Here is a 24,671-nt window from a genome sequence, read left to right as displayed (position 1 = left end):
TCTGCCGCCCACTACCCCCTGGGCCTCCCCTCTGTCACAGTCCTTGTAAAGTCTCCCGACCCCCTTAGGGATCCTTGCTGATCCCTCCATCAGCATTTACTGCCCACTGTTTGATGTGTCCAAAGCACTTTGCCTGCCTTGGTAATGACCCTGGGGACATCTGTCCCATGTGTGGTTAGGTGGATTCTTGGGGGACAGGAACCCCGTCTGATCTCTCTGCTCTCACGGGCCACACAAGGGCAGCCGGGCTTACCTATCCCAACCTCTCCCACCCCTGCCTCTCTGCTCTGGGTGCTAGGCCCCGCCCTGCTCTGCACCCAGGAAGTCGTCTGCTGAGAAGTGGTCAGCGTCCCAGATCTGCAGGGTGAGCCGCGCGGGGATCTTGTACTCAGTCTCATCCCAGGAGAACATGGACTCCTTCTTAGAGATGACGATTTTCTCCTCAGCTGCCAGGTAGTCGAAGGGGAACAGGTAGCGCCAGTTGAAGTTGCCCTCACCAGTGAGGGAGTGATAGTGGACGTCCGTGTCCTGCTTGTCCTCCTGCTGACCCTTGAGCCACCTGCCAGGATCCACGTGCTCCAGACCTGCGGCCATACCCTGGGGGGCCTCACCCCCCCCACAGCCCCCTTTTCTTCTCTCTGGAAGGTAGGCTTGCCCAGCTCAGCCCCCCAGCACGGGGTTCTCTCTCACCCACCCCCGGACAAAAATGTCACTGGACTTCTCGCCAGTAAAGAAGTCATCGTCCTCCAGGACCACCTCGTCCGTGTTCCACACGATGACCCGCAGCTCGTACCTACACAGGGAGGAGGGCCGATCAGCAGCCTGGGTGGGGGTTATGAGGGCGGGGTGCGTGCTGGACAGTGAGAGAAACCCTGGGGACTTGGGCTGGCATGTGGACAGGAGAGCAAACAGAGGCCAGAGGGAGGCCTCTGTCTTGTGGGGCCCAGGTGAGCTGGACATCAGCCAGGCACATGCTCATCTGCCTCAGGGGAGGTCCAGTCAGGCTGGAACACACTCCTTCCTGGACAGGGTGGCTAAGGACAGAGAGGGGCAAAGAGGAGAGTGGGGGCGCTGAAGTGAGGCTGGAGAGTCAGGAGCAACCTCTATGTGACTCCAGAGATCAGAGCTTCTTCAGTTTTAAGAGAAGTTTAAGCCCAAAAGCCTGCGATGGAAACCCACAGACTCTAGTTATTCTTATGTCCTGTCTCCAAAGAAGAATTTCTCCTTGAGGTTTAACTGTAATTATAAATGAGGCATTTATATTTCAAGAGTGAGGTTGAGTCATCCACTGAAAATGGATGGGAGTGGTTGGGTTGCCCTCTTGTGGTAGGACCTGGAATAGCATGCCCATGGCTCAGGCTTGGAGGATATTTCTGGTAGAACAGGTTGCATAATTTGCTGGGGCTGGTGCAGAATGGAAATGCAGGGCCCTTTGCTAAATAAATCATCAAGAAATCAAGATGGCAACATTGGAAGAATGGGAGCCCCTGAGTGTGGGTCTCTATGCAGCTTCATATAACCAGGAAGCTGACCTGAATCCCAGGCCACTGTGGAGGTCAGAAGTGGGCAAGGCTCACCCTGCTACCTTATAAAGGGGAACACTGAGGACCAGGGTGGCAAAGCGACCTGGCCAGGGTATACTAGGAGAGGCAGGTGCTTGGCTTCTGACTCAGAAGTGTATCACTTCCTCCTGCCTCTCTGGACTTGAAAGAAGACATGACAGCAGCTGACTGCAAGGGTACAGAACAGGCCCTCGTGGGTTCTGTGCAGAGTAGGCCCCCCGGCGGTTCTGTTTCCTGTACATGCGTGTGCACGTGTGGGCACGCATGCGGGTGCCCTGGGAGGGCTGTGTGTGTGCTGAAGTGGGTGAGTGGGTGTGTCTACCACTGGACTCATCTTTGCAAGGATGGGCGTGTGCTGGGGTGCTGGGGTGTGGCACGTCTCCCCCGCTCATAGCAGAGTAGAGAGTGTTCCCCTGTCCCAACAAATGGGGACCTACCCAGAGCAGGCCCCACACCTCATGGGTCAGTCTTTTTCTCCCTCAGGAGGTCTAGCCACACCTGAGACCCAGGGAATGGGGACTGACCAAGGCCATCTGGGCCTGTGTCTCCAACCGAAAGTACTGGTCACAGTGGGAAGGAGAAAAGGGAGTAGTTAAGGCTCCAGGAAGCTCACTTCTTGGGCTTCCTGGGGGAGATGTCCAGAGGCGTCCCAGGGGCTGGCATGTCCATGGGGAACATGTCCACCCATAGCTCCAGGCGACCCTGAGGAAGAGAAGGTCGTGGTAGATGTCTCAGGGACTTCTGCCTCTGGGAACGACAGTTTCCTCACCCTCCCAGCCCATGTTCTGTCATCAATTTCCATCTTTGGGTGCCAGGAATTCCCATGATGTCACCAATAACCAATCACAGCTTCTGAGGGAGACATTCTGAGCAAAGACACTGGCCATTCAAGTTGGCCTTGGTGGGTGGGTGCCTGCCAGATTTGGGGGAGTGCAGTGAGTGGCAGGAGGTCCCTCTTCTACTTTCATGCGCCCATTTTGATCTTCACTGATCCCAAATACCCAGGAAGCCCTGATCCTGGCGAGGAAGGCATCACCTGCTCTATTCCTGGCTTGTCGGGGTTCAGCAGTGGCCTGGTTTCCACATGTTCTGGCACCAGGCGGCAGCCCACGCGGGGGATGTCCTCCCAGTGCCTCAGGGCAGACAGGGCCACGTGCTCATCCGTGGGCTTCCTCTGACCTATGGGTACCAGTGGTTCAACTGCACATCCGGCCTCCCCAGAACCAAGGCACCGGTGCTGGGGTCAGGGTCTTAGGGGCACAGAGCCCTGAGCCTGTGAGCCCTGTCACCGAACTCCATTTTACTGTTAGGGAAACTGAGGCACAGAGGTGGCTTGCCCAAGATCTTAGCTACTCCATAGGACCCAGAAAGGTCTGTGTCCTTGATGTCCCCTGTTTGGGGAGGTTAAGCAAACAATCCTGCTACGTGTGAGAGGGAGCAGAGCGGGGAGAAGCCGCTCCTGTCCCAGCACCTGAGGCCCAGGCATAGGTCGGCAGCACAGTTACCTCCCGATTCTCTGGGAGGTGCCTCATGGGAGAGGAGTGAGGACAGCCCAGGGCTTGGAGCCAGAGGCATCTGTGCCCGCGTCCTCAAGCCTCTAAAGTGCCATGTGACCTTGGGCAAGTCACACCCTCTGTGGGGTCTCGGTTTGCTCATCTACAGAATGGGGACAATCTCTCTAGCCTACAGGGGTGCAAGCAGGGCTAGAGAAGGCAGTTCGTGGGAAAGCGGGGTGCAGGGGTGGACGGCAGAGGCTGGGCAGACAGGAGGGGGCTCTGGGGTGGGAGTGGAGGGTCACTAAGCCCAGACGTGGATAAGGACACCATTGAGAGCCCCTTACAGGACATCATGGGTTCCTCATGGCCTTTGGAGCCACCTTGAAAGGGGCCAGGAGGTGTGGTGCAGGGCCGCTTACCGTTCTCATCCTCGATCTCAGAGGGCCCGGTGAACACATGGTTGGCCACCTTCACTCGCCCTGGGGGCCCAAAGTGGGGGCCGTCTACTTTGCCCTCTTTACAGAGGCGGGTCAGGATCTGGCTTGGCTTCATAGGGTCCCTCCAGATATTGTAGCCATGTCTGTGGGAGGGGACACACAGGCTTGAGGAGCTCTGACTGGGACTAGGCCATCCCCTGGTGGCAGTTCTCTAAAATGGATCGTTGCCTCATGTCAACAGGTGGGCCTGCCCAGGGTTCCAGGTCTCCCAAGATACCATGGCTCCCGAAGCCTGGCCCCTCCTAGCTCAGACTGGCCCACGTGTTCAGTGTTCCCCAAGCATTGCCCCACTGTGCCTACTCTCCTGGAACCTTAAAGACTCCCATGAGGAAACTGGTAACCAGAGAGGTTAAGGGGCTTGATTAGGGTCACACAGCCTTTAAAGGTCAAAGGCTGATTCAGATCCCCAGAGGACTCTTCCTCTCCTCCTTGGCTGTCTCACCCCCTTCCCTAGTTCACTCTTTTCTCCTTGCTCTGACTTCTCTGTCCTGGAATCCCCTGGCCCTCTCCTTGCCTTGGAATCTGCAGACCTGGCCCCTGAGGCTATACCCAGATCCTTTAGGGGAGAAGCGCTGGCCTGGGATGGAAACCATAGTATGTCTACATTCCCAAATCTCCACCTCTGAGTCTTGTTTCAGGGTCAGGTGCAGCAGGCCTGCCCGCCCCCAGCACCCCGCCCTGCCCCTCGCACATGGAGTAGGTGTGGGCGATCCCACAGGTGGCGCGGTGCTTGCTGTAGAAGCGGTTCTCCAGGTCGATCTTGGTTTCCCCAATGAGGTCGTCGGTGCCCACAAGATCCCAGTCGTACACAGCCACTGTCAGCATGGATTCCATGGGGAAGGAGGCCTCGATGTCGAAGGACCTGGCGGGGGGGGGGGNAGGCAATGGATTCCTTGTGAAAGCACCCGTGTCCTTCCTTCCAGGAGCCTGGTTTTCCCTCCAAGCCATTTCTAAAACACCCTACAGGCCTGGGCTGGGAGTGAGGCCAAGCCAGGGCATGAGGCGCCTTACTTCCCAAAGACCGGGTTGAGCTGCTTGGAGATGTAGTTCTCTTTGTCACGGATGTCAGTCTTGCCCAGCCGGACGGCAATGTAGGGGTCAGCCTTGCCGTTGATGTCAGCAGGGTGCAGGTCTGTGGCCTGGGGTGGGGAGGGTGCTGCTTGAGGAGGGTCCTGGGCGCCTCTGCCCTGCTCCCTGAGGGTCCCATGATGTTGAAGGCGGGGCAGGAGCACTGGACCAGTCAGGGGACTCGCTGTGTGGCCCTAGGCAAGTTGCTGCCCTTCCCTGGGCCTTGACTTCCTCTTCTAGGCCAGATGATCCCCAGGTGCCTCCCACTCAGGACTGTCAGTCTCCAGCGGCTCCGGTTCCTCCGGGGCAGGAGGACTTGCAGGGCTGGGGGTGCAAAGGGGGCCTCACCCGGACCACATAGATTCGGACCAGCACGTTGATGGGGTCATTGCTCGGGATGCCCTGGAACATGCCGTAGGTGGGATCGTAACCCGCTTCCCTGGAAACATCCTCTGGGAGTGGCACTTTGTACACACAGAGGGAGCCCTGGGGAGAGGCAAGAGGGGCCCAGGTCAGGGTTGGCCTGGATGTCGGCAGGGGTGGCATCCAAACAACCAGCGGCCAGTTACTGTGGGAGGGTCTTAAGCTGCTGGACCGAGGGGAGGGCCAGGGGTTCTGGAAGGAGTGGCTAGGGCAGTGGTGAGGCGACCAGAGAGAACTTGAGGAGGTGGGAGGCTCCAGGGCTGGCCGTGCTCCTCGCCTGACCTTGAACCGGCCCACAGTGCGCTCTTCCTCGGTGGATCCGTCCTCATCGTCCCCCGTCTTGCCCCGCAGCAGGTTGAAGGTGTGCAGCCAGTCCTCAAAGTTATCGAACTCTGACTCCAGCTCCTTGGGGTACACCTGGGCCGGGGCCAGGCCGTCAGGGCCCGATGCCTGTCCGCCACCTCCCCCGCTCCCTGGCAGGGTGGGCCCCAGAGCCTCACCTTCAGCTCATCAATCTTGGGTTTCTTTTTCTCTGGTGCCTCAGACCCTTGGCCGGGGCCCTGGGTTCTCTTCTTCTTCTCCTCCTTTGCAGCCCTTGCCTTCTCCTTGCCCTTCATTGGCCCCTTTAGGCCTGGCCAGAAGCAGAGAGGAGAGCTCAGTGAGCTTAGGGGAGGCAGGGCCGAAGTGAGCAGACAAGAACCAGCGTCGCCGCTCCTCTCTTCATGATTTCATTTCCTGTCTCACGGTCCTCGACACTAGGCCAAGCCCGGGGAACACAGACTACGGTTGTGCCATTTGGCAGAGTGGGGCCAGGAAGGAGGCCGGGTCTGGAGTCAGAGGCCTGCTGCTGAGTGGCTCTGGGCCCCCTCATCCCCCTCCAGCTGCGCTTAACCTGCCCCTGGTATCAACAAGGTGCCAAACTGCATCCAGTGGAACATCAAGTTGCAGTTGGCGGCTTTGGAAGAAAGGGTGTTGTGGTGGGCTCAGTGGGAGAAGATTTTATATAATATCTTCCTATTAGAGAATTACAGTGTTTGCATTTTAAAGGCTCTGTTGAAACCCAAGGAACATGTTTAAACCAGCCGTTCCTGAACCAATTTGACCACAGAACCCTCTCTTCCCTTCAGAATCCTCATCCATACTGTCTGGAAAATGCTGGGTGAGGTGGCTGTGAAGTTCCTGCTCGCGCTGATACTCTGTGGCTTTAAATGGTTGCCCACCACTGTCGTTGCTGAACTGGTCAGAGCAAAAACTACTCCAGATAAGGGGCTTCACCTGCTGCCTGGCACCTAGGGACTCCCAGTGATCTGCCCAGGCTAGGAGACTGTGAGGGCCTGTGGGAGGGGGAAGGCGAAGCCGCTGGTGAGCAGGCAGGCGGGCAGCCTAGCTGGGGACGGGAGGCAGCAGGCCAGGGTACAGGGCTCACCCTCTGAGCTGTCCATCTCCTCCTTGTCCTCCACGTCAATCCCTGAGACCTCTTGTTGTCGAAGTTGCTGCCAAAAGAAAGAGTGACACCCCTGCCTCCCTGGGGCTCCATTTGCCTTGGCTACCACACAGTACTGTAAGGTACACGTCCCTTCTGCCCAGTGACTGAGGTTCCTCAGGGCACGTGGGGCATCTTATCTTTGGGCTCCCACAGTGTCTGGATTATCTAAGACTGCAGAGACGTTTGTGGGATAATTGAATGAGGACAAGAGGAAACCAAGCCAGCAGGGGCGGGGTGGGGGCAGACTGGACTACCAGCTCGGAAAAGGTGAGTTCTCAGGGGACTCCAACTCGGAGGGCAGGGGAGCCAGCTCTGGGGGAAGCGGGAGGGGATCTGGACTCTGGACGGGGTGTGAGCAGGCCGCCCGTTCCTCCTCACCCCCAGCCATGCCAGAGCCTCACCTCCTTCATGGTGTCGATGGAGGCAAAGTACTTGGACCACCAGTCCAGCATGCTCTCGTCTGGCTCCTCTTCCTCCGGCTCCTCCGCGGTGCCTTTCTTCTTCTTCTTCTTCTTCTTCTTCTCCTCTTCAGCCTGAGGGTTGCCTAGGTCTACAGGCCTGTGGGCTCCCCTGCTCCCTGCTCTTTCCCAGAACCTTGGATGACCCAGAGGGTCCCCTCCCACTCCAGCCATCTGCTCTTGAAAAGCCCTGGCCCCCATGTGGCTCTATGGGGCCACCCATGTCAAAGAGACAGGGCTGAGTTTTGTAGGGGAGGGGGCCACAACCCTGTGAGGACCATGAGGGTGAGGCAGTAGTTGGCGCTCAGGTTCAGGGGATGGCTCGGTCCCTGAGGCAGGGCCCTCTGGCCTGACAGCTGACACTAGCGTAGGTCCTTTGGCCCCAGGGCACCTGCATGGCCCCCACACTCACCACATCCACCTTGATGATGGCATCAGAAGTCTGCAGAGGGGAACCAGGAGACAGGACAGGATTAGCCACTGCGGCCTGAAGGGGCAGGCAGCAGCTCCCCCCAGGAAGTGTGGAGGAGAGGGACAGATGGGAGCCCAGAGGGTGCATGCAGGAATGGAAGCTCGCGGTGTGCTATGAGCCCCTCGTCCCCGAGAGCACACTGCCTGGTGAGTCTGCTGGGGCCTGCTTGGAGGATTTCCTCAGGCCCTCTGGGACGCTGGCTCTAGCCCTGGCTGCACGCTGGGATCAGCCGGGGGGCTTTTACAAATGACTAATGTGGGCACCACCAAGTCTGCACAGTGGCAAGAGGCACCAGTAGTTTAAAACTGGCTGCATCCTAAAGCCAAGAGGAATAAGGAGTTTCCACTTGGAATCCTTCCCAGCCCAGGCCTGTAGGGTGTTTTAGAAATGGCTTGGAGGGAAAACCAGGCTCCTGGAAGGAAGGACACGGGTGCTTTCACAAGGAATCCATTGCCTAGGGTGCATGTGCTGGAGTACAAATGACTGCAGGTTATCACCTCACACTACTAATGCTCTCTCTGTTCTTGAACTTGCACCCCCACCCCCACTCCCGTACCCTCCCCTGCCAAGCTTGCACACACGTATGCCAGGACAGGGCTAGGGTGGAGTTGCCTGTACAGTCGGGTTGGCCCTTGATAACCACACTCCTCACTGAAAGAGGAGTGACCTAATGCTGTTCTCTCAGGGTGAAGCAGCCTGGCTCATGAGTGTGTCACAAGTTCAAGGACAGTCTGGGGCTGCCTTACCGCGTCCAGCTTCACCATGGTCTCCAGTTTCTTGATGGGCACCTCTGGTTCCATGCTCACCACAACCTCCCCTGTGGGGCAAGAGAAGGGTCCCCCATTGCATAGCCCATGGTAGCCCTGGAGATGCCTCACTGGACAGGGAGACAGACAGACAGAGGAGGCGCAGGAAGAACAGTGAGAGTCAGAGAGGCAGAAGAGCGGGTGCCTGAGATTGAGTCTGGAACTTTCTGTGGGGAGAGGAGGGACAGGATAGTTGAAGGGACAAAGATGGGAATAAGGAGGGAGAAAGTGAGCCAGAAAGAAGGGCGAGCTTCTGGAGGCCCAGCAGCAGAGTGGAGGCTGGACCAGGAGGGAGGGCCTGGGTCTCCTCCATCCAGTGGAGGAGGACATCTGCTCTCAGGCCCTCTGGGGCCTTTCCAGGGCTGGCCTACTCGGTTCCAGAGTGAGGGGCAGCCCTGGGCAGGCTTTCTTGGCATCCAGGACAGGGCCCGCCTTCCTGCCCTCCCACAGGACCATGGGATATAACACTGGTGGCTGCTTGCAGGGGCTGAGAGCAGCAGCCCTTCTGGGGGCCGAGCCAGGCTTCGGGCCCAGACGTGGCCATACCCGTGCTGTTCCAGCTGGGGGCCGAGCCGTCCCGGGGCCGGTAGATGAAGCGCCGCAGGGAGCTGACGGCGTGAGAGCCCACCAATGTGTAGCGGCCGAAGGCGCGACAGTCCACCACGCGGATGTTCAGGGGCGGGTGCAGTAGTTCATTCTCTGGCAGGTCCTGGGGGTGTTGGTGACACAGAGCCTGAACCTCAGAGAAGGGGGCAGAGGAACCCCACCAGGTGGAGCCACACCAGCTCCATCGCCAGCTCTGCCCTCCGTTGTCTGGGCCTGTGCTTACCACTTCAAACCACTTGACCAGGGTGTTGAAGTTGGGGTTCTTCTTGTAATTGTGGATCAGGGATGACTGCACCCCCTTCCCTGCACACTCGATGTCCACCCGCGGTCGGTCCACCTGGGCCAGGTTCACCCGTTTCAGGTCCCGAAGGCCCCAGAACAGCACCTGGGAGAGGGTTGGGGAGGAGCGCTGCTCAGTCCAGGCCGCAGCCGTGGGTGGCGGGGTCTCCTGAGAAGGAACCTGGCCGTAGGCAGCAGAGGACAGATTTCAGTGGGCAGGGACAGTGCCAGGAGAACTGATGAGGTGAGGTGGGGCCTCACAGTGGAGGTGTGGAGGATCGAGGGTGGAGCCGACAGGGGTGCTGCTGGGATAGGCCCTGAGCCCCAGTGTGACTCAGTCAGACGGAGGCAGGCACTGGCCTGGGGTGGGAACCTGGGTCTGCTGCTGGCTCCCGGGGTGACCTTGGGCAAGTCACTTCCCCTCTCAGGCACCAGGGTTTGCTGTCTGCAGAGGAACGTGCACTTTCTCAGTGGAGAGAATGAGAGGGAACAAGAAAGCCAGGTGGAAGACACAGGGAGTGCCAGGGAGGGACCAGAGAGGCCCTGCGCACCTCTACCCGGTACTTGCTGAGCACGGGCCGGATGCCCACAGGCACAGGCATGATGGGCCCTCGGTCCACGTCCACTGGGCCATTGATGGGGGGCAGGTCGGCTTTTCCTGCCGGTCCAATCTGAGGAATGGGGGTCATAGGTCACATGCTGGGGAGTCCAGGGAGAGGAGTCTTTTTCCCCAGGAGTTGAGATCAGGGGAGATAAGGATGGCCAAATGGCCCCACGCCCCTGAGAACCACACCCCCTGCTTTGGTCCCACTGGCTCACAGCAGCATGGGGAGGAGGGAAGCCCCAGACTGAGCCCTATCCCCTGTGACCCACCTGCAGCAGCTCGAAGGCAGCCAGTAGGTCTCCGGCCGTGGCGTTGCCACGGTAGATCTGGTAGTACTCGAGCTGGGGCGGGAAGCGGGGTGGGCAGTACGCCTCATCTGCCATCTTCACCAGGGGCTTGGCGAAGGTCCGGCCCATGAAGTCGGCTTTGCCCTGACAACACAAACAACCCAGGTGGCCTCTTGCACTTGTGTTCACATCTGTCATCTCATTGGTCCTTACCACTGGCCATGCGTTGGTGTAAGGAGCAGGTGTGGTCACCCACTTTCCAGATGGGGAAGGTCAAGTGTCAGGGACAACCCAAGGCTTATTCAGGGCCAGGCAGTGAATGGCAGATGCAGGACTCAGGACCAGAAATAAGGTCCTTCTATTCTAGTCCAGAGCTCTCTAGGGGCACCTCAATGGATGAGGTGGTTTGTAGGAAGAGTTGGTGGCTTCCCAACTCTTGGGGGGTCATCCCAATCCTTTACTCCCCACTCCAGGTCCCCCCAGCCCCCCACACCATGGAAAGCTAAAGGCTGTACAGACTGATAGGTGTGGGCAGGGGGTCAAGGGCCCTGCGGTGACAGTAGAACTTTCCGGCTCATCTCCTGAGGATGTTGGGCTCTGTATGTCTGTGCTGGGAGGTGAGGATGCCCTGGCCTGACTCCTGAGATCCCAGAGGCTCAGTGTTGGGAAAGGTTAGGCTGCAACGGGTGGGCAGGAGGCACCCGGAGGGACTGGTCAGCAGCCCAGATGCCAGCTTCCCAGCCAGCACCAGCCCAGGAGGGAGTGGGGAGGAGGCCAGCAGGTTGAGTGCAGGGGACCAGGGGGGAGGTGTGGTGTTGCTGGGGTCCCTGGTGCCAACACCCACTTATACCATGCTGTCCTGGTCATAGATTTCAATGACAATGATGGGGGGATCATCCCGCAACTCCTGGGCTTCTCCATACAGCTCCAGGTTGTCAAACACCAGCATCTGATCCCAGGTGGGACACAGTGTCTCATTCAGCACCTGCGGCATGGGGTGGGAGACAGGGAACAGGTGATAGTGAGTGGCTGACACCATTCCTAGTCAGGGATTCCGGGGAAGCCAGGAGCAGGAATGTCAGAAATCTTAAAATCAAGGCGAATATGAGGTCTGCCTCCAGAGCCCTGACAAAGTCTTCCTGTCTTCTCTGCCTTGTGGATGCAACCTCAAAGCTGTAGTCCTAGCCTGTGTGACCTGGGCCTGCAGGTCTAAGGAGCCTGGGTGCTAGTAGACCTGCTCTCTGGGCCCACAACTCAGAGGCCTCCAGTGCTCTTTCCAGATGGGGAAGGTCAAGTATCAGGGACAATCACACTCCTATGGGCATGTCCCCCACAGGCCCTCACCTCCGTGCACTGGCTCTGGTTGATGAAGAAGACGCGGGCGAAGGGATCAGAAAGACCACTGCTGTCCGCGGCAAAGAGGCTGCGGGCCTGGTACATGTGAGCTCGGAGCTGGAAGGCCTGCTTCTCTGTGGAGAAGAGGAGGCTGAGGCCTGGCATAGCCCCTCCTGGCTGAGAGGGGCCCACCAGGCGAGGTGTCCTCACTCACTGGTGTAGACCAGGCTGATGGGCGGGAAGGGGTGAAGTCCCAGGCCCTGGGCCGCCTTGACCTCTTCGAAGCCACAGGGCAGGCCACACAGGAAGTCCTTCCGCTGCTTGCTGAGGCCCAGCCACAGGTAGAGCTCCAGCTTGGCCTGCACTGTCCAGCCTGCTGAGCCGAAGCCCCGCTTCCCTGGCAGCTGGGGGCAGGATTGGGGTCACCAGGAGTCTGGCCAATGCCAGGACCCACCAGGAGGGGTAGGAGCAGGGAAGGAGGGCTGATGGAGGCCTCGGTCAGAGCTGTGCCTGCCCTTCGCAGCCATCCCACTGGCTGGGATGGGGTGGGGACAGAGGGTATGGGCCCGGTGGGGACCCCAGCACAGCTCCCTCTGCCCCCTCGCTCTCTTTCCAGCCCTTTTCTGAACACGAGTTAGTAGAGGGTTCTATGCAATCAGTTCAGGACTGATGGATGTGGGTGGGACCCTTAGTGGGATCCAACCTCCCCCGACCCAAGTCCCATCCCTGTGGCACCTTGAGGAAGAGTGTCTTGACCTTGGCACAGTCCTTGCCCAGCTCCTCCTCCACAATGGAGAAGAGCAGGTCCTTGGAGGGCACCCGGGCATAGGCGACCCGCTTGTTGCTGCTCATCATCCAGACGAAGACGTCAGGGATGCTGTGCTGGGGCTATGGCAGGGGAAGGGCAGGGGGGTCAGGGAGAAGGACCTTCTCCACTCTGGCCCCTCAGCCTGCCTGGCCTGGGGGTTGGACCTGGACGAAGAAGGGGCCTTGGAGGGAAGGACCCCAAGCCTGAGCTGGAGGGGCTGCACAGGGAGTCTGGCCCACCCCTTCCTGTGCATCCCCTGTCCTCCCTGCAGGCCATGCACCTCGTCTGCTAGGAAGCGCAGCTTCTGTAGGAAGTTCTGGCACAGTCTCAGCTTGTCACGCACCGTGTGCCGCTTCACCTGAGCGCGCAGGCTCCTGGCCTGCTGCCCCATGCTCTCCTGTGGGGAAGAGGTGCAGGGGGAGATCGCTGTTGGGGCACTGTTGGGGCCATGACCAAGGGGGCTGTGACCTCAGAGGCAGATGTCCCCTTTTTACTGCAAGAGCCTTCCTCCAACCCTGGGGTCCAGCACATCCTTACCAGCTCCCTCATGCAGGACTTGAGGCGCTCCCGATCGAGCCTGGTGCATGACGAGTGGCCCTGGTCCTTGTCAGCGAGGGAGAGGAAGCGGCTGGGAAGGGAAGGAGCCAGGGCTTAGCCCACAGGCACTTCCTCCTCTGCCCAGGCCTGGCCTGGGTCCCCTCTGTCCGGTAACCCTGTGCCCACCCCTTCTGCCGCCCCTTTGCCCACTCACTGGCAGCCACAGCTGAGCTCCTCCAGGACTCCCCGCAGGCGGCGCTCAGGATAGGACTTCTCCGTTTTGATCATCTCCTGCACGTCATTCAGTCCTTCTTCCTGGGAACCAGGGGGGTGGGCTCATGCTGGGCCATAGCCCACCCCCTTGGCCTCCCAAACGTCTCCTCCATGTTCATCAGGGAGGAAGAAGGACCTAGTGACCTGGGATCTCTCACTAGGGCCATTCCTTATTCGTCAAGAGGAAGCAGCCAACTCCCCAGGTTCTTCTGTAGAACCTGGGGACCTCAGTTCCTGAAGGAAGAAGTCACCTCTGGCTGTGACCTTAGTGGGTTGTACAGGACTCAAGGTTGGAGAGATGCCTACTTCATTAAGACAGAGGCCTGCCTAGCTGCCCCCAGGGAACCCCAGGCCTGGAGGGGCCAGGCTTCTTAGACTCTCTTCCAGAGTTCTGGGACTTAGGACAGGACGTGGTCAGAGGTCTTACTGGGGCCATTCCTGCAGCCCCTCACTCTGCCACATGGCAAGCCTCTGGGCAGACCTCTAGGAGAGCCCTTCAGACACACCCATTCCCTAGGACTCCCAGCCCCGGCCTGGCCCTGACCAGCTTGTCAGCGATGTGGTCCATGATGTTGGCGTTGTAGAGGCGGCGGCGCTGGTCTGGCCACCAGCTCTTGATGTAGATGCAGGGCTTGCGCTCCAGATAGGGCAGATGGAAGTAGTTCCTGGAATGGGAGGTGTGGGAAGGTTGAGGCCCAGGGCCACAGGAAGTGAGAGGACCAGGCCACAGGAGGGTGAGCCCACCTATCTGTGATCTGGGGCCGCATGGGCGGTGTGGAGGACACTGAGGCCAGGTCCCCGCCATCATCACCCTCATCGTCACTGGAGTTCTGGATCAGGTCTACTTCCTCCTCGTCCCCGGGTTCCTTTCGGGGCCGAGGCCGCTGGGGTCGTGATAGGCCGTCAACTTCGTTCCCATAGTTGCCTGGACACAGAATGGGGCATCAGAGGAGAATGCTTTCCCTACCAGGCCCCAACAGTTGTCCAGTCTAGGTGTTTCTTTAGGAAGAGGCAAAGTCAGAGAATGGGGCTCAGATAGGACAGAGCATTAGCCAGAGAAAGATCCCCATGTCGCCCGGATCTTGCTGACAGCCCTGATGTTGACTGAGCATGAGGTCCAGCCTAGGACATGGCCTGGGTCCCCACTCTTCCTCTCTAGCCCCCAGTAGCCTGTCCTGCTTTCTTTTCCTTATCCCAGATTCAGGCCAGCCCTCAAGGTGGAGTGAAGGTTGGCCCCTCTGGGGAACAAGTACACTCCCACAGAGGTGCTGTGTGGGTGCCTGCGGACACTCAGGGGAAAGAGGTTGATGTTGCCTGTGTCCAGGGGTCAGGGTGCAGGGTCCAACAGTTACCACCAGCAGCCCCTCGGCCTGAAGACCCTCCCTCTGTAAGCACAGCACTCACCTATGGTCACCTCAAAGGTGACTGGTTTGTCTCCGTTTTTCCTGTCGATCATTGAGGCCTCCAGGAAGGCTCCAAATAGAAAGAATTCTTCCATTTTCCCTGTGCAGCTCTGTGCGGGAGGTAGTTCAAACCACCGCTAAACCTCAGTGGGGCAATGGCCTGGGCTGGCCTCCTTCCAACAGGACCTAGACTGGCCCTTTGGGCTGATGGAGGGCATCCTACCTAGTTTTGGGGTTAGCAGCCCAGACCTTAAAGCCCTCGGCCTCGATGGTCCTGGAGAAGAGCTGACATGACCGGGAAGAGGGACAGACACGAGGCACCATCTTGGGAGATGGTGGCCATGGGGGCACCTCTGAGAAGAGTATAGGCAAGTGGAAGAGAGGACCGAGGTCCTGCTGAGGGGCCACATGAAGGCCTCTCCTCCCTAGAGACAGAGGCCTGCCTAGCTGGAAGAGACAGAGGTCTCATTCTGGGGTCGGGCCCTCGAGGACTCAGGCTTCCAGGGTGGGATGGGAGCTGAACTGGGGGCCCTGAGGGCAGCACAGCCCCAGGGGCCTCACCTCTGAGACAGGCGTGGCCTGCTCCACCTGCACCTCTGTGGAGCTGGTGAGCTCGGGGTTGGAGGTGTCCAGGATCTCCACAGCCAAGGCCAGCATCAGGCGGGCACGGAAGGACACGCCCTCCCCCAGGCCCTCGTTCAGGTCCTGGTGCTCGTCCAGCAGCGTGTAGTTGCGTGTGGAGCCGTACATGTTCACCCAGGCCGGGCCCAGCGTGGGCAGGAAGCCTGCGGCAGCAAGGACAAGGAGGAGGGACCGGGTCACTGAGTGGGTCGTGACTTTCCCCTCTTCCTTGAGGCAGGGGCTACACACAAGGCCCTGTCAGGCTGGGGTCGGGATGTCAGGGGTGGTATGAGGAGAGGGTCTCTTTACTCCTTCCTTTTGTGCCCCCACCCCTAATACAACTGGGCTCCCATTGCCAACCTCTGTCTCCATCGTTGGAAATCTTGCGCAGGTCGATGAAGTGGGTGCCGATGGCCACGTCGTTGACCTTGTCGGAGTCTCGGATCTGCACCTTCATGCGTTTGCAGAGTGGGGGGAACAGGTCTGTGAAGATGACCTGCTCGTTCCACAGGGGCTCATAGCTGCTTTTCTGCACCGAAGTCTTGCCCTGGTGGGAAGGCGTGAGGGGTGAGGGCTAGGGTGTGTGTGTGTGTGTGTGTGTGTGTGTGTGTGTGTGTCCCCAGCCTCTCAGACTCGCCTCCCCCAGGCTCTTGGCCTGAGGATTCTCTGAGCACCATCCATGGCCAAGACCATTCCCAGACTGACCTCACCTTCCAGCCTGAGCTGGAGGCTCCAGATTTCACCTCGTGTCTTTCCCAGGCCACCATGTCCATCACCTGCCCTTCTGACACCTGTCACTCCCAGCCGCAACCTCCTGCACCACATACCCTCGTACCTTCTGGCCAGCAAAGAAGACTTGCACGTAGGGGTCGACGAGGTCCTTGTTTTCACCGATGAAAGCCTTCTTCACATTGGCCATGAGGCTCGTGTTCATTCGGGGCAGCCCCTCCGCACGGTAAATTTTTACGTAGAACCGGGCCCACTGGCGTTCTGCGGGCACCCCCTCAGGGAGCAGCAAGTTCCTGCCGGCACATCCAGCCAGGGCCATGGTGGCCAGGTCCAGGGCCCCCACCTCCTACCCTAGCATCTGCCTACCCTGGGGTCTGGCCCAATCTGTGAAGGACAGCTGAGAGGGCCCAGATGCAGATTGAAGACACCGGAGTTCATGGCACCCGCTGACTGTGGGAAGCAGGGCAAATTTCCCATCACACTGAGCCTCAGTTTCCTCAGAGTGAGGGCAATAAAATTCACCTCCCCGAAAACAATATAATAGGCTCAAACAGGTTACAATATGGGAACACTTTGTCACAGAGCGGGGCGCCAATCTGAGTACTATTATCAATTTGCACAGCCTCATGCCATAGTCTTCGTCCCCCAGAACGAAACCTCACAAGTAGCTGCTCTTCCTTCCCCAGCCCAGGAAGACACGAATCACCGGATCCCTGCCCTCTTTCCCACGGAGGCAGCTGAGGTCCCAGAATGTTTCTCAAAAGCCTCTCTCTGCTGCTGGCAGCTGGCACACCACATGGACTCTCCCAGGAGGGTGCTAGCGCCCTCCTGACCTGGCAGCTTCTGGAAGTTGGTCTGCCAGCGTCTACTCTTCCTACAGAATTCCTCAGAGTTGGAAGTCTGTAGTGAAAGCACCTTCAAAGCACTCCTCCCTCAACCCTGCTCCTGCCCTGCCCCAGGCCCTCCTGTGTGGGGTACCTGGTGGGAACAAGGGTAAGGGAGGTGGACGTGAGAACTCTGGGTGGAGTCCACGCCGGGAGCTCCTCTGGGGAAAGGAAGGGCTGGGGCGAGATGGGGCTCACCCCTCAATGTCATCTTCTTCTGTCTCATTGGCTTTGTGAGGTGTCTTGATGTTGTCCCCCTTGCCCACCACAGCGACGTCACACTTCACATAGCCCTTCAGCCCGGCGGAGATGTCATCGGGGTCTGACAGGATGGCCCACTTGTGATAGAACTGGTGCTCTGCAGTGGTGATGAGGGGTGCTGTACCCAATGTCCCCACCCCTGCAGCTCCCTGCCATTAGGGCAGACCAAGGGCCCTGCAGAGCTTAGCACTTTTTTTGGCCTCTAGAGACCCCAGGCTGCAGGTCCCAGAGACCAGGGTCCCCAGTTCTGCCTGTATCTGGGCCAGGGAGAGACAGAGGGAAATTGGTCTCAGGAGCTGTGAGCTGGACAAGCCCCACCCAGGTCATCCACGGGATGTGTGCCGTGGCTTCCTGGTGATGAGCCTCCTAACTGGGTTTCTTGGCCTGCGGCTTCTCCTACTGTCGCCACTCTAGCCGGACACACATAGCCACCAGACAGGGTATTCTGAAGTGGTGGCTCCTACCTAATTACCTCCCTGCTTTCCAAACCTTCTGGGGCTCCCCAGTGCCTTGGAGTGAAGCCCCAGGGCTTGGGTTGGGCTCCTGCTGCGGCTCTCCCTGCCTCGCTCTTCTGCACTACTCCCCAGGCAAAGCCCTCATTCCTTTCTGAGCTCCTGCTGATGCCACCTCCAGGCCACTGTGTTCATGGTCAATGAGTCCCATCCCTCCTCTTCCATCCCTGGCCAGTTGCCCCAGGGTCTTCTCGTCCATGCACCCTGCCCTGACTTCCTCACAGCTTGGTGCCCCCCACGTCTGTCTCCCACCTCACTGTGATTGTGTGCTGTTTGGTTTCAATTGTGAACTGAGAGCCTCCTAAAGACAGGGGCCCGTGGTCCTACCCCAGGGTCCCCAGGACCTAGGACAGTGTGGAGCAAAGGAGAGGCACTTTAGGAAGACCTGCTCCTTCAGGTTGGCATTGAACCCAGGAAAGAGGTGGAAGGAGGCAGAGGGGAAGCCTTGCTTTGTGGAGCTTTTCCCTGTGTTTTGTGAGGCACAGACAGAAGGCTGGGTGGGCTGACTGGCTGGTGGAGTGGATGGATGGGTGGATGGTGGATGGATAAATGAATAGCAGGGTCCATTAACATATGGACAGAAGGGGTGGATGGATAGACGGGTGGACAGGTGGGCAGATTTGGACATGGTTAGATGAATTAGGGAAATTTGGCAAGAAAAGGGAATAACACACTCTCAGGAATGACATGAATTTTACCTTCAAACTTAAAGCTATTTGAAGAGGGAATATTTTTCTGTCATGAAAAGTGGACCTACAGACATGGGTGAAGTTTGCGATAGATTTTTTTTCTTTATCTGACATAAACACAGTGGAGATACCTAAAATAGGGGGTGCTGGGAGGTCTAAGCAGAGGCTAGGTGACCATCAGCAACATTGATGCAGGGGTCCCTATGCCAGGTACACAGTGTTCTGATGACCTCTGAGGCCCTTCCAGTCCTGATATTGTGTGATCCCAGGTCAGAGATGCAAGAACAGCCCGAGAGCCCTGCTCTGTGTATAGTGGCCTGAAACATCATTTCACCTGTGTCCAGTCTGGTTCTGGTACCTGTTGGCTCTGACTGGCTGGTTGGAAAACAGCGTCCCAGGCCTCTTCGTCACCTACAAACCCACACTCCCCTCCAGCAGAGAGCAGCTTTGAAGTTTCCTCCTGTCGCCTATGACTGGGTAAAGAGGGTCCTGCCAGGGTGAGAATAGGCTCTGGACCCCCCGAAGCTCTTCCCGTTCCACCAGGTGCTGACACCACCTGTATGAGCAACCAGTAATTCTGGGTCCCTGCAAACATCTTCCCAACACTACCCAGGTTTGGTCTCTGAGAAGGGCACCAGGCTCAGGGGCAGAGACAGTAGAAGCAGCAAGTCCAGGGATGGGTTACCCTAGTAGAGAGCCCAAGTTGGGGCCCACAGCCTAGTTCTGCCCACTTAACTCCCAGTGTGGCCCTGGGCCAGCTATTTGAGCTTGGTGAGCCTCAGTTTCCATATGGGAATGGTGCTCATGTGCTTATAATGGGGTAGGGAGGGTCCACCTCTGGATGGCATGCTTGACTCAGTGCTGGACCTGCTGAGGCTCCATGAGGGCGATGCTTTCCTGATCAGGACTTGACCAACCAGAAGCCCAGGGGGGCATACTGAGCTCCCCTACTCTCTCTATTTTCCTACTTCATCTTGACTCTAAGCCTCAGGTCTGCCAATGGCAACAGGGGACACCCACTGCTCAGCCCTGGGAGGAGGTCATCCTCAGGATGCTAGTGACATTCAGAACCATGGCCCCACAGCCGTGTGTGCTTCCTGGAAAGCAGACTGACTCTTCCCTGTTCCTTAGAGAGCTGGAGGTCAGTACAGCTGGCCTCCCCTGGGGCCCATGACTTGTGTGGGGCAGTGGAGAAGGCACTGCCCTGGAAGCCTGAGGCCTAAGCTCTACTCCCAGACTTTGGGCAAGTCCTTCATGACCCTGGGCAGCTCCATTGTAATAAAGATTGGACCAGATATTTTTAAGGTCTGCTGTAGCTTGAATGTTCTATGATCTTATAATTTTAATGTGTATATTCCTGGGCACTGAACTCAAATTCCTTGATCTGAGTCCCAGTTTGAAGGTGTGTCAGCTGACTGTTTATTAGGCTGAACCACAAGTGCCAGGAGTTCATCCTTCTAGTTAAGTGACACCTCTAAGCCCCTCAAGGCTCTTAGCCTCATTTAAGTCATCTGTAAAATGGGAAGAGGTGCAGCTGCCTACTTCACTGTTTTGTGAAGGTAAAATGTGACACTGTGGGTGAAACTGAAACCCCAAAGGGCCCCAAGCTGGCCATGTAGTGACAAGTGCTTTGGGCCAGCCCTTGGGGTTGCCTCACCATCTCCATACATGGTCTATAGGTACTTACAGAGCTGCCCAACCTCTGCCCCACATAGCTGCTCCTCAGGTGACCTGGGTTTCTTGTAAAAAACTGCTTTTAGAGTCCAGGAGTCCCTCAGAGGCTGTCATACTGCATTCAGCAATGGCTATCACCACCACATTTGGATTGAACAGTGTGACTTAAGGAGGGATCTAGAGAACATGGCCTGACCCCCCCCCCCACACACACACATCAGCTGGGTGCCTGGGGCAAGACTTGGAGCATCTCTGAGCTTCAGGTCCCTCAACTGTCAAAGGAGGATGGTGGATTCCTGTGAGGATGGAAGGGGTCCTTTCTGCTTGGCAGGTGCCAGCTCAGGGGGCAGGAGGCTGGCCACAGACCCTCCCAGGCTGTGAGGATAGGCACCTCTCTCTGCACCCTAGACAAGGGCGGCCACGCAGCACGTGCTACGTCCTGTCCAGAATTCCTCCAAGGCTCTGCATGGTGTTACTCCCCTGATAACGAGGGAGAACTGTCAGACGGGGTAGCTGTTGCCCACATTTGTGTACACACTGTGCGCACCATTTCCCTCAGGCCACGTGGTGTGTGCTCACAGTCTCCAGAATGTGGTCCCCACCAGGCTGAGCCCAGGAACTGCCACGGTGGGGAGGACCATGGCTGCCCCACTCCGGGAGCCACACGCACCTGGCTGGCCAGCCCATGCACAGCTACTCACCAGGCTGGGCGTACACAGTCCCCACGTCCATTTTGAAGGAGCCCACCAGGGTGCCACTGCGCAGCAGGTTCTTGGAGTGAATCACCTTCCGGGCAGAACCACCAGCCGCCAGTCAGGCAGGGCTGGGGCGAAGCTTTCCATGGGGCCAGGGCGGGGCCCACTGACACCACCTCAGTCTTTCTGGGGACCCAAGCTTAGTGGTGAAGGGGGAGAGCGTTTGGCAGGGCTGAGGTGGCTCACTCAGGCTCAGCATCCGCCTCTCCTGCCCACACCTGGTTTTTTTTTTTGGCGAGTAGGTTATACATGTCACAGAGGCACCTGGCTAAAGGGACAGGAGGGGCCAAAATCCATCCTGAGCCCCCTGTGCCCAGCCATGTGTCCAGGCACCAGGCTACCTTTATATGACTGGTCCAGCCAGAGGGGCCACCTAGCAAGATCGCACACAGGTGCAGCTGAAGCCAGTGGCCCTGTTTGCCGGGGGCTGCTCCCCACTCACCGAGATCTTGATGATCTTGTCGAACATGATGTCAGGAGAGACATGGAAGTCAAAGACGAAGTACTGCAGGGGGAAGGACCAGGCTGCTGTCACTGGGGGGCTGCAGTTAGAGCCCAGGACAGTGCCAGGCCCCTCCCTTCTGGCAGTGCCTGCCTGTACCCTGGCCATTTCCCCTGAGCCCCAAGTTTCGGATGAGCAGTAGGGTAAACCATCCTGTTCTGAGTGATGGAGGCAGGACCCCATCCCCTAGGCTGGGCCACCTGCTGCCAGTCAGTGGAACCACTGGTTGACATTGACATGCTCAGAAAGACTGTGGGCTCTAGGCCCAGTTCTGCCTCTTTCTAGCAGTGTGGACTTGAACAGCACATTCTCTGAACCTCAGTTTCCTAAGCTGTAAAACGGGGATATGGACCCCCACCTCATGAAGCTCTGATGAGATATTATATCACAAGTCACTGAATTGAAAATGCTCTTGACTGTGTGATACACTGTGGTTTGAGGGCCACACAGATATCGCCATTAAACCACAACTCTGCCTGGAACATGCAACTTCTGGGGGGTTAAGAGGGAAAATAAGGTGACTCTTAGCGCTGAGGCCCTAAGGTGTTGAAGGCACTTCCTTGACTGTAAACCTAAAATGCAGTGTTGTGAGCTGTCTTCTTGTGCTGGAGGCTGCCACTTGTGGTCCCCACCCTTGTCCCTGGCCGGGGTACAAGGGCTGGGAAAAGGGTGTGGGTAGTGAGCAAAAGTATCCCTGCTTTGGTGAACTCACGGGTGAGAAAAGAAGCGTTTAGGGATAAAAGTCACAAGAGTACAGGTTCCTGACTGCAGGAGCCTCGCCCTTGAGCACTGTGGGTAAAAGCACTAGATTTAGAACTGGCCACATCTAGATGTGATTTGGGGATTCATCACATTCTTTCCTGAGCCTCAGTTTACCCCTGTGATATGGGGATAAGAGTCTCAGGTAGCAAGTTGAATCTCTCCAGGGGCACAGGGACATCTGTGAGGTGTGGTTGTGAAGTCCTGAAATGAGAGGACCCTGGTGGAGCTCTCAACCCGGGTGTGGATGCAGTACATGCACAATTAGCCTTAATTGTTCAGTGTGGCAGTAACAGGTCCGGGTGGCACTGGCTGGGGGTGGGGAGCCTGCAACTCTGGAGAGGCAGGTGGGAATCTAGATTTGGGAACCATCAGCACCTGGATGGTGACTGCAGCTTTTGAATGGAGGAAAGACCTGGGGGGAGAGAGTGTCAGAGGGGAGGCGGGCTCAAGATAGGGCTCCAAGAAGCAGACCTCTGCAGTGGGCAGAGGAAGCAGGAGGTTGGGAGAAGGAGCTGGAGAAATGTGGGAGCAAAAGAGGAGGGGCAGGTAGACAACCAGATGGAGGGACTGGGCAGTCAAGGGAGAGAGGACAGCAGGGGACATTGTCCTCAGGAGTAAGATCCTCGTTGATCTTGTGAAATGCTGTGGGGCGGAGATTGAGGTGTGACTGGGAAAGAGAAGGTGGGGACAACTCACATGCCTACTGGGAACAGAGGAGAGAAAAAGGTGGCGCTGGAGAGGTCCATGGGAGTGGGCAAAGCCCTTGATCCATGGATGACGAGCGTCTAGTTCCTGTCCTTGAGTAGGCATAGTTTTCATAGTGGTGTTTAGACAAAATGTGCTGCAGTCAAACCACACAGGCAAAGGCGAAGGAGCCAGAAGAAAGGCTTAGACAAAGTTGTCGTGTTGGTGGACGGTGCAGTGCCAGACTCCTCGGGATGTAGGAAGAGAAGGGTCCATGGCAAAGGGGAGAGGTTGATTTTAGGCAGGAGGAAGATGGTGCTCCCCAGATGTCCAGGCAGGATCAGGCACATGGGGAAGAGGGCTCGTCCTTCCCCATGTGGGACAGGTTGTGCTGGGAGGGCAGAACTCCCTCCATGAACCTCCCTTCACCCGGGCAGGCTCAGAGCCAGGCAGGATGGGTCATCAGGCCTGGAGCCTTGGAGATGGGTCAGCCCCATGCAACGTGCTAGCTCAGTTAGGGCCAGAATCCTACACCCTCTGAACTGTCTCTGGTCACATTCCTGGTATTTCTTGAGCACAGTCCCTTTTGGAATTGCTTAGAAATCTGTTAAGTCGTGTTGGTTGTTTGTAGCTCCTTTAGTGCAACCAAAGGAAAGTTCCTGCTAGCTCAGAGAATTTGTCAGCTGCAGTACCTTTCTGTGACCCTGGGGTATCTTTAATTGAAGAGGAAGAGAAGAAAAAGGAAATAAAGGCTTGGAACTGACCCTCTGACCCAGAGAGGGCAAGGAAGACTGCTCAGTGGCAAGACATCTGAGCGGACCCTGCATGGTAGCAGGAGTTTGCTAGGAGTGGCAGAGCACCTTGGAAGAAGGGAGCAGTTTGAAAAGAACATGAGGTGCATGGGCCTGGTACAAAGTGAGCCCTTGAGCCCACCAATCATGGCTTTACCTCAAAAAAAAAAAAAAATAATAACACGCTGGGTCACAGGGACCTGTCTCTGTAGCTATCATGGGAAAGTAGACCCTTATTTGGGTTAGATGCTTTTGTAGTCATGGGTGTGTCCTGACATGAGGTCAGAGATGTCCTGACTCCACACAAGGCTGAAGGAGTCTTGAGCAGTGACGTCTTGCCCTGGGGCCCCAAGAGAAACTGGCTGGGAGATGTGGTCCATTTGTGGCTACACATGACACCTCGGCCAGGCTTTGGCTGAAGGGCAAACCTAGTGTGCACAGGTTTATCTTCCTGCAGGTGCAGTTGGAGGATTCCCACAGCGGCTCATGGCTCCCCTCAGCCCTCCCTAACCTCAGGAAGAAGGACGGGTGTCTCACTTGAGCCAGCCTGGCACATCTCATTTCCTGGAGCCACTTTGTACCTCTTGAGAAAAGAGAGGCTCAGGGTCCAGGCATCTGAGAGAGGCCTGGACCTCCCTCACCAGAGCTGGTCATGATGGGGTTCCATGTGGAGCCCAGGGGTCAAGATGCTGTGCCCTGGTGACAGCCAGGGCCCTGGGCTAGAGGCTGAACAGTCTGACCCCTGCTTTGAATTGTGTATACCCTTGGACAGTGGGGAAGTCTCTTCCGGTATTGAGGTCTCAGCTTCCTCCTCTGTAAGGTGGGGCATTGAACTAGGTCCCTCATCTTTCATGTGACCTCAAAGGGCTGAAAAAAGCAAGAGAAGGCACCAGGTATTTTATCTCTTGCACCCAAGTCAAGGCCAGTGGTCAGAAGGGAAGCCCCCAGAGGGGGCTGTAAGAACCTCCTACAGGAGTCTCAGTGTCCCTGTGTGAGCAGTGGGGTATCAGTGGCAACCTCTGATGGCTGATGCAACTAATGCATCAGGAGAGTCCTGGGCACATGGGAAATGTTCATTAATGGCGTTGGTGCCACACTGATGGCTGGGCTGGAGAAAGCTGCACTGCCCAGGGCTCTGGCTTGGAAAATAGCTGGGACCAGGTCTCATGGGGCTGTGGGGTTTGTTCATAGGAGCTGCTGGGAGTCGCACAGGAGCACCCAGGCCACACTCATTTCAATGGGTGGCCCTGGCCAGAACAGGGCCAGACTGGGTTCTAGACTAGGGGTCCAGAGGGTTTGGCACTGTGTGTCAGTGCGTTATAACACAGTGGGCCAAAGTCACCTCTGCTGGGAGCACCGTACATCCCCTGACACTCAGCTGCTCCTTTTGGGCCTGGGTGGGGCTGG

At 57.6% G+C, this 24,671-nt stretch overlaps 1 protein-coding gene and 1 long non-coding RNA gene across 10 annotated transcripts in view; one reads left to right on the top strand and one right to left on the bottom strand.

The window, feature by feature from the left end:
• The window catches only part of Otof (otoferlin), an 88,465-nt gene that overhangs the window by 4,001 nt on the left and 59,793 nt on the right, over positions 1-24,671 (bottom strand). For 4 of the 9 annotated variants that reach the window (XM_015479892.2, XM_048804685.1, XM_015479894.2 and 1 more), the window contains 34 exons: positions 20,968-21,030; positions 20,472-20,556; positions 16,833-16,992; positions 15,857-16,043; positions 15,382-15,568; positions 14,962-15,185; positions 14,402-14,510; positions 13,742-13,922; positions 13,542-13,662; positions 12,939-13,039; positions 12,725-12,815; positions 12,468-12,584; positions 12,115-12,267; positions 11,594-11,783; positions 11,389-11,513; positions 10,895-11,029; positions 10,027-10,188; positions 9,705-9,824; positions 9,098-9,259; positions 8,815-8,977; positions 8,209-8,339; positions 7,403-7,432; positions 6,934-7,065; positions 6,473-6,539; positions 5,547-5,677; positions 5,329-5,463; positions 4,972-5,109; positions 4,567-4,694; positions 4,247-4,417; positions 3,478-3,638; positions 2,599-2,741; positions 2,176-2,264; positions 695-793; positions 318-559 (listed from right to left, as the gene is read on the bottom strand). In XM_015479892.2, the coding sequence (XP_015335378.1) occupies positions 318-559; positions 695-793; positions 2,176-2,264; positions 2,599-2,741; positions 3,478-3,638; positions 4,247-4,417; positions 4,567-4,694; positions 4,972-5,109; positions 5,329-5,463; positions 5,547-5,677; positions 6,473-6,539; positions 6,934-7,065; positions 7,403-7,432; positions 8,209-8,339; positions 8,815-8,977; positions 9,098-9,259; positions 9,705-9,824; positions 10,027-10,188; positions 10,895-11,029; positions 11,389-11,513; positions 11,594-11,783; positions 12,115-12,267; positions 12,468-12,584; positions 12,725-12,815; positions 12,939-13,039; positions 13,542-13,662; positions 13,742-13,922; positions 14,402-14,510; positions 14,962-15,185; positions 15,382-15,568; positions 15,857-16,043; positions 16,833-16,992; positions 20,472-20,556; positions 20,968-21,030 (4,633 nt within the window). The remainder of the gene's footprint in view (positions 1-317; positions 560-694; positions 794-2,175; positions 2,265-2,598; positions 2,742-3,477; positions 3,639-4,246; positions 4,418-4,566; positions 4,695-4,971; positions 5,110-5,328; positions 5,464-5,546; positions 5,678-6,472; positions 6,540-6,933; positions 7,066-7,402; positions 7,433-8,208; positions 8,340-8,814; positions 8,978-9,097; positions 9,260-9,704; positions 9,825-10,026; positions 10,189-10,894; positions 11,030-11,388; positions 11,514-11,593; positions 11,784-12,114; positions 12,268-12,467; positions 12,585-12,724; positions 12,816-12,938; positions 13,040-13,541; positions 13,663-13,741; positions 13,923-14,401; positions 14,511-14,961; positions 15,186-15,381; positions 15,569-15,856; positions 16,044-16,832; positions 16,993-20,471; positions 20,557-20,967; positions 21,031-24,671) is intronic. The other 5 variants (XM_015479895.2, XM_015479897.2, XM_048804686.1 and 2 more) reach the window with 2 other exon arrangements.
• On the top strand, positions 510-16,677 carry LOC125617225. The gene is made up of 3 exons (XR_007348150.1): positions 510-645; positions 15,781-15,976; positions 16,437-16,677. It is a non-coding gene; the product is annotated as an uncharacterized LOC125617225 (long non-coding RNA).

The sequence above is a fragment of the Marmota marmota genome, unplaced genomic scaffold (genome assembly GCF_001458135.2).
Source record: "Marmota marmota marmota unplaced genomic scaffold, marMar, whole genome shotgun sequence".
NCBI lineage: Eukaryota > Metazoa > Chordata > Mammalia > Rodentia > Sciuridae > Marmota > Marmota marmota.
The sequence above is the reverse complement of the archived record's forward strand: the minus strand, read 5'-3'. Positions and strand labels throughout refer to the sequence as shown.